Below are 9,056 nucleotides of genomic sequence, written 5' to 3'. Positions count from 1 at the left end.
GCTTCGTGAGCCTAAATGCTGATGTTATTTGAATCCTCCAAAATGGGGCTTGGGCTTTTGGCCCACTGGAGCTCATAGTTGGACCAAAAGAATAATATGCCTGAAGCCTGGGATGTTGGCATCAACTCTTATGGACATGCATCAGGAATTTTTCTTAATTCATCCTTCTAATAAGACAACTATGCATGGTTCTTTTTGATATATATATATGTAGGGTATATTTCTTTTACAACCTTGTGTATTTGTACAACCMTTGCAACCCAATTAATTGAGATATTTATAGAAATGATGGGAGTTCATTTATTATGATTTGAATATTTATGGAATATGAATAGAGTTCATTAATTATGATTAATACTTTATATTAGGAAACAATCAAAACTTCTATGAAATCACATATTCATCAAATGAAATGGACGGTTGAGATTGGGTTGTATTGGTTGCACAAATGTCAAGGGTTGTATAATAACCAACCTCTATATATGTATATATAATATGCTTACAACACACATGATTCATTAAAGCAAAACACAAAGGGTTTTTACCTTTGCCTATTTATTTAGCACATCACACTCACACTCACACAACCCCAAAAGCCATAGGAGTTCAGTTGTTATTAGCAGTTAACACTACAAACCAAGTCCTTGTGTTTTGGCTGTTTCAACTGTTCCCTTTTTCATCATCATCACAAACTCTTCGTAGTTGATCTTTCCGTCCTGCATGCCATCCACCAAAATACAATCCTATGATATATAAATATATGGAAGAAATGTTTTGGTGTTAATAATAGCATAACGTTTGAATTGCTAACCTTATCTGTATCTACATCGTCAAGGACTTCATCAATGGTTGCTTCGTCTCCCATCCCGTATTGAGTCATAGAATGTTTGAGCTCGTCTCTAGTGATAAACCCACTGTCATCCTTGTCGAAGAACTGGAAGGCTTTGTACATATTCTCTTCCCTATCTAGTTTGTGTCGATGCATGGTAGCAGTCACAAACTCTATGTAGTCTATTGTTCCATTCTTATCAACATCAGCCTAATTGTTTTCACTTTTTATCATCAGTATATATAGTATATAATAGAATACAAATGAAAATGTAAGAATGTTGGTTGCTTACAGCTTCCATGAGTTGTTGTATCTCTGACTCAGCCAGTCTTGATCCAAGCTTTGTTAGCCCAGTCTTAAGTTCTTCATATGTTATGGAACCACTTCCATCTGTGTCCATGTTGTTGAACATCTGTTTCAATCCTTTTATCTCTTCTGTTGATTCTAAGCTCTCTGCAATAACCTATCAAAACAACCAATAATACGAGTTAATTGTTAAATTTAAAAGGTTGAACTTACAAGTGTGCATATATACCTTTAATGCTAGCTTCTTCAACTTATTCATTGCTCTAAATTGCTTCATTCGAATCAATACAGCACTATCCATAGGCTGTTCAGATGCTTCACCATCTTCTTTGAGCCACGGGTGTTCTGAGATATGTCTATTTGGTTCAGCATTGCTTCCAATTGGGTTTATGGCCAAATGATTGAATAAGAAAATACTAACCGAGGGCTTTGTCGGCAGTGATACGGTTCTTAGGATTTTTGGCCAACATCCTTGAGATTAGATCTTTGGCACCAGCAGATATAGAAGGCCATGGAGGGCTTTGAAGGTCTAGATGACCATTTAATATTTCTTCAAATATGCCCTTTTCAGTCTCTGAACCAGTCAGCAATCATATTAGTTAGTTTTTCTAATCTTTACATATTTATTTTAAATGGAAAAAGAAAAAAAGGAGAGATTAGACCTGCCCAGAAAGGAGGGACACCACTTAGAAGAATGTACAAAATGATACCGGCACTCCACACGTCTATCTCCTTCCCGTAACGTCGTCGTAACACCTCCGGTGCCACGTAATAGGCGCTTCCAACTATTTCCTTGTATATTTTCCCTGTATTAAAATCACTCCATGCTTTCATACATGATTTCACATAAGCATTTCTTTCATAAATGGGTTATGGTTATGTTAAGTGTATTATTTTGATTTTCATTATCAATTCAAAAATCTTAAATATAAATGATCTAAATATATATATATATATATATATATATATTATCGACATGAAATGAATTTATGGTTATACGGATATGGCAACATAGTGTGAATGGTGCGTACAAATGGAGGGGGCCATCGGCATGTTTAGGGTCCATAGTTCACATTTACATGATGACGTGTAATGGTGAATGGACAAAAAAGTCGTGCATCTGGTCTACCTGTCATTATCTCACTTGACTTGTTGACCCAACGTGGATTACACGTATTCCCTTCCCTTGTCATTTCATCATCACTCACATGTCTACTCCAACTATAATATATCCTATTTTTATCTTACAATATTTTGAATTTATTTATAATTATTTATTTCATTAATATTTTGTGCTGATTATCAATTAACAACAAATATATTTTGACACAAACGATTACATTGTTTACATTGAAAGAAAGTCATATTAATTTGGAAATTGGTTAAAGCACTTGTGATTTAATCAGCTTCCGATTTTAAAATGGGATTTCTCTCTTTTGGGCAACATAAAATATGTGCTCACATGTAAACATATCTCAACCACGATTGACGTGAACCAAACGAAAAGTACCAAAATATATGCTTTTGCAACTTTTCTAAGCTAAAAAGTTGCATAAAAAACTAACTAGTTTGGTTAATAAAAACGTTTGTTATCGTTATGTCCTGATGACGTCGACCATCTCGACTTTTCTAGATAACTAACGGTTTACGTAGAACATCATAACTAGAAGAAATTCAACGAAATGAACCAAACAAGCTCAACATATCTCACTTGAAGGTAAGAAATTCAACGAAATGAACCAAACAAGCTCAACATATCTCACTTGAAGGTGGTTCAAAAGAGGAATCGAGGAATGAATCAGCAAAACTAACCTTCTTCAATGAAGACAGAAAGCCCAAAATCAGTAGCCTTCAAAGGCGACTCGTCTTCTTGACTAACCATCAAGAAATTCTCAGGCTTCAAATCTCTATGCATAACTCCCATGAAATGGCAAACATGCACCACGTTCACAATCTGCCTTCCAATCTTTGCAGCTTCTTTCTCAGAATAACTCCCCTTTTTCGTTATCCTGTCGAAAAGCTCGCCACCGCTACACAACTCCATCACCAAATGCACGCTCGACTCATCCTCATACGCGCCTCTAAACTCCACAATATTCGGCTGTCCGGTTAGATGTTGAAGCATCATGATCTCCCTTCTTACATCATCCATATCCTTCTTGGTTACAAGCTTCTTCTTCGATATCGATTTGCATGCAAGCTTCAATCCCGTGGCTTTTTCAGTGCAACGATACGTGACACCAAACTGACCTCTCCCTAATTCTTTCCCAATATAGTAAATTTGCTTCAAGTCAACATACTGCTTTCCTAAAATGGACCCTTCTTCATGGTTATTTATGGTTTTGCGTGGGTCGAATTTGCTGGGGATTGGATAGTATGTTCTCTCTTGAGGAGGGATGAAACGGTCATTAGGAAGATGATGAGGAGGTGATGGGGATGAAATGGGAATTTCATGGCTTCGACGAGGCTTTATCAAAGACCAACAGATACCCATTTGAGATTGAGATGAGATCTGAAATGGGTTGGTGTTGGATTCGGATTTGGGGTTTTGTAACGATTTTCAGATGAATATCGAAGGTGCCTTGCTTTAAGTAGTTTTTTTGTCTTTCACTTTTGATTCTTTTTGCTGGTACACGCCTAGCTTTGTTGGTTTCTTGATTCCAACTTGCTTTGGGTTGTTAATAGCCTTTTTCATACATTTGGGGACCGTACGGTGTACGCCAAGGCTTAGGGTTGTGTGTTTTGTGATCGTAGACCCAGAAACAGACATTATATAACGACTATAATATTGTATATTACAAAAACAACAAAATATTCATGATTAAATAATATGGATTGTCACAATCATCTTGATTTCTTCATATATATATATATATATATATATCCTTTAATTCATAATTAGTAGCTTTAACCGGAAATTTCCTCATTTTGAATGATTAATGTTTTGAACTTTTTTCGAATCAAGATTACGTTGAAGGGTTAAGTTCATGAAGATTTTTCTTTTGAATAAATAAATCATTGAGTTTTTAAAAATTAGTTGTCAACATTCTTTAACCCAAAAAAGCTACATGTAATCAACTAATTTTTTATTTATCAGTTTTACCGTTTTCAAATTCTACACCGTTTAAACCCCTCGCACCCAACGACATCATATCTCTCCCCTGCCATCACTTGTCTCCCCATTGTAGTCTATTCTACATATTGTTCATCACCGTCGTTGGCCTTTGTGATATACCTCTCTCTTTTTTATATGTGTTTTAATCTTTCGATTTCTCCCTTTTTATAACAATTTAACGAAGCACATATAGACAGATAAAAAAAATAGGGAAAATAGAAAAAAGAAAATGAACTGATCAAAAAGAGCGAAATCGATGGCAAGGGCTAATGTCGGTGATGGGCAAAGATAGAGAGCGGATGACGATGAGGGCGGTGAGGGGGAGCAATAATGTTGGGTGCGACGGGAAAAATAATACATAATTTAGGAATTGTAAAACTAATTTTAGTTTTTTTTACTTGTTTATAGATTTTTCAAGTTGACAAATTGTAGATAACTAATTTTTAAAAGTTTCATTATTTATTTATTAAAAGAAATTCAAAAACTTAGTCATCAGAAATAGAAAAATAAATAATTTTATTGGTTTAAAATAAAAAGGTTGAAAGAGGTTTTATAGACTTTTCCATAAAAGATTAATTAATAAAGAACGAAAAAAGTTGAGTCCCTTGATATCCTAAAAAGAAGTAGCAAGTTAACAGTCAACTCTACCAATTCAAATATCCTTATCGAACTTCTCTTTTGGGTGGATTAAAATTGATCAAAGCCCACAACATAGATTTGGGCTTCGTTATGGACATTGGGTTTTTTCCTATTTGACTTATCCATTCTCTTCGGGGGGTTTAATTCTCTATTGTTTTCGGATATTCTTTTACTGTAAAAAACGGTTGAAATTTTGTCATTGACGGTAACAGGGAAATTTACGTATAAGGTTCAAGATTTTAATTCTCTATTGTTTTCGGATATTCTTTTACTAAAATTCGACAATTTAGATAGTTGTATGACGTCCAACATCATTGCAGTAGTGTGGACAAATTTTGTCTTAAGATACTGCAAGTTCACCGACATGTTAGTAATTCTATTTGTTGGAATTTATTGTAGTTGTTATTGTTTCAGTTTTGTTAATACAATATTGAGTATAGTACGGAACAGATTCATCCTAAAAACTCTCTGGTCGATATTATTCCCTGTTCTCACAACTACTGCTCCTTGCTACCTTGACGCTTCATCGCTTTTTTGTTTCCCAAGTTACGGGTTTTCTTTTTTGTTTCTTTTCGTCAACATATTGCTTTTGTTTTCTCCAACCTTCGAGTAACAATCATGACTTTGAGGATTATTTTTGACACTTAAACTTTTGTTCTAATTCCTAATGTGGTTCATAATTTGATTTCTTTGTGTTTGAGCTTCAATTTGATTTTGGTTTTTTCCCCTTGAAAATCGAAGCAGCAACTATGGAATCAGGTTAGCACAAAGAGGCGTCAATTGCATCAACTAGGTCAAATATCAGAAAATTCAAGCCCAATTCTTGATTCGTTCTTCCAAACCTTTTAAACGTAAATCATTAATGTCTTGTATATATGTTTTTATGTAATCTATTGGACGAAAGAACTTTTTTGTACACAAGAATTATTTTCCCATATCTCAAATTTTAATTATAGAGGTGAAGCTCAAGTTTTTGTTTGGATTTGAATCAATTATGCTTTGATTCTGGTTATCTGGACTGAAATCAGGAATATTGCTCACATTTTTTAGGCGTCGATATGTTGGATTTAGTTGTCAAATCTTTACAAAATATATCAATAAATTATATTTAGTACTATCTAAACTTGATACCAACTTTATTTGGTTGAGACTGTTGGTACGGGTTTGTACCAAAAGTTACAAATACTGAAGTTACAAATTTATTAAAGTTGACATCTTTACCAACTAAATCTAGATATACTAAAATCATTAAACATTCAAATAACATCTTGATATGTGTTGTACCATGTACCTCTACTTATACAAACAATTAAATAATCTTCATATAATACAATTTAAGCGAGCATTGAAGGTGTGGACAAGTTATCAGTGTTGTTTGAGTTAGGCGAAAGAATTCAATCGAGTTCAATATATCCACCCATATTATAATTTAACAAAATCTAAAATTAAATAATTTAAAAATTAAATTTAAGATGTGTTGTATTATTGATTAAATTTTAATTAATAGATAATTAAAAGAAATCGGTATGGTATTATCATGATACACAACTTTAAATATTAAGTATCAACCAAATTTAAATTATATATATATATATATATATATATATATATATATATATTAAAGAAGAAATCACATGCAATGATGTGGCCTCTTCTCAAAACAAGAAAATGATTTATCTTTATTCTCCTTTTCTCAAGCTTCTCCTACTTTAATATTTGTTTTTTATGTTTCATATTCACATTTAAGATCATTTAATTAGGTTGTTTCAACCTATTCATGTTCCCTCTAATAAGTACTCTTTTAACTCTCATTATTTCTTTTATGTTTCATATTCACATTTAAGATCATTTGATTAGGTTGTTTCAACCTATTCATGTTCTATCTAATAAGTATTCTTTTAACTCTCATTATTTCTCTCTATTCGGTTATAATTTTCCATCTTCTCTTCATGTACACCTCTATAATAATCTCTCAATTCTTCATCTATATTCATGTATAACAGACATTGGTCTCCTAAACCCAACATATAACTTCTCTATTAATCTTTTAATTCTTTCTCTCTATTCATGTATAATTTTGTAGTACACCTCTATGATAATCTCTCTATTAATCTCTCAATTCTTCCTCTCTATTCAGTTATAAATTTGTGGATGCGATTTGCATTTTTGTTGATTTGAGGCGTTATTCAATAAGACAAATCATAGTATAGATTTTTGCTAATGTAAGTATAATATTTCTTTTTTTAGTCTGAGATATTCACATTAAAGTTGGAATTATGTAGACATATGGAGTTTTTGTGGGATAAAGTGACATATGAATCCTCAAAGAAATAGTGTAACATTGAATAGGAAAAAAAAACTCTCTCAATTCTTCCTCTCTATTCAGTTTTTGAGGTGATTTGCACTTTTATTTATTTGAGGCGTCATTCAATAAGAGAAATATAATATGGGTTTTTGTTAATGTAGGTATAGTATTTTCGTCTTTTAATTGGAGATATTCGCACTAAAATTGGAATTATACAAACATATGAATCTCTCAATTCTTTTGCTCTATTCAGTTATAATTTTGTGGGGGTGATTTGCATTTTTGTTGATTTGATGCGTCATTCAATAAGACTAATCATAGTACGAGTTTTTGCTTTTGTAAGTATAGTATTTCGTCTTTTAGTCGGAGAATTCACACTAAAGTTGGAATTATGTAGGCATATGATTTTTTTTTTGTGTGAATGAAGTGATATATGAATCTTTGATGAAATAAGGTAACAATGTTTAGCATAATAATCTCTTTTAATCTCCCAATTCTTCTTCTTTATTCAGTTTTTGTGGATGTGTTTTTTTTTGTTGATTTGAGGAGTCATTCATGAAAACAAATATGATATGAGTTTTTGTTTTTGTTGATGTTAATTGGTCTATTGTGATTTTTTTTCTTTTTTTAGCATTGAGTTTGGAAATTATTTTCTAATATTTTTAATTCTTAAAGAAGAAACTAAACTAACATAATGAGGTGTTATCCTCTAAACATTAGAAACCAATTTTTTTCTTAGATTTTTGATTTTTTAAAATATTTGATATATGTAAAAGACTTTCCATTCCTATATTGAAAATATGAAATTCAATATAATACATATCTTTTATTTTACATAATTTTATTAAAACCTCTATTTTCAGGATTTTTTTATAAATAAACCAAACTATGAACTGTCTAAAACAAATCTAAAAAGCTTGAACAAGTCAATGAAAAAAATAACAAATCAGTCAGACTCTTATATATCTATAATGATCATAATATTAGCTATTATTTTCATTTTATGCAATCGCATATAGGAAAAAAGTGGTTTCAATGAGGTTTCTTGACCAATGTTACAAATGAGTATATCATGAACTAATATAAGCAAATTACAAAAATATTCAACAATTATATCAATTTAAATAACAACACAATTATTGCTTGGTGAATATAAATATTTTATGAGAATATATGTAGAAGATAAATTGATATGTATTATGGTAAAATAATTCTCTTAATACACCTCATGATTATAATCAATATTTTCATATATTTCTTTTTTATGATTTTGAACCAATCACAAAGTTTGATATAATAAAAAATTGATATATAAGACTTAATAATTATATATATATATATATATATAATATTAAAAGAACAACCAATAATGATAAGTTAGATTCATTTATCAAAGATAATGTCGATTCTTATTAGTTTAATATTTAAATGTGATCATCGACTCATTTAGCTAATTTCAATAAATTTTTAAAAAATTTATCGTCATTGTACAACGCGCGATGTCAAACACTAGTTAATATAATACTACAAACCAATTAAACTGATATGAATTGATTTGATACGATTGATAAAAAAAATTGTTTAATTTATGTTGTTACAAAATTATTTGTGGGAGATTTAGAATTTTCCTTGATTGCCTTCCATCCACAACTTGGAAGTCAATGCATCATGTACCACGTGGTGGCCGATGTGAGGCGTTACGTTCAAACCCATGACATAGTTCTTGCGACGTCATTAATGGGAACCAAAAAACATTATATATATACTAGAAGCGTACTCGCGCAATGCAGCGAGATACATCGTGTTTTTAATATTTCATTTTATTCTTTATCTCAGTCGATGTTATAATATGGCTTTATGTG

At 31.5% G+C, this 9,056-nt stretch overlaps 1 protein-coding gene across 1 annotated transcript; it reads right to left on the bottom strand.

Moving 5' to 3' along the window:
• Positions 1-553: 553 nt before the first annotated feature.
• Positions 554-3,709, bottom strand: LOC112524507 (calcium-dependent protein kinase 29). The gene is made up of 7 exons (XM_025134352.1): positions 2,948-3,709; positions 1,798-1,941; positions 1,557-1,709; positions 1,365-1,480; positions 1,122-1,292; positions 812-1,039; positions 554-716 (listed from the first exon to the last, which is right to left on the bottom strand). The coding sequence occupies exons 1-7, from the start codon at positions 3,627-3,629 to the stop codon at positions 630-632; spliced, it is 1,581 nt and encodes a 526-aa protein (XP_024990120.1). The 5' UTR covers positions 3,630-3,709; the 3' UTR covers positions 554-629.
• Positions 3,710-9,056: the final 5,347 nt, after the last annotated feature.

This window comes from Cynara cardunculus (genome assembly GCF_001531365.2).
Source record: "Cynara cardunculus var. scolymus isolate 2C chromosome LG 13, CcrdV1, whole genome shotgun sequence".
In the NCBI taxonomy this organism is placed as follows: domain Eukaryota; kingdom Viridiplantae; phylum Streptophyta; class Magnoliopsida; order Asterales; family Asteraceae; genus Cynara; species Cynara cardunculus.
Note: the sequence above shows the minus strand (reverse complement) of the source record. Positions and strands in the feature narration are given on the sequence as shown.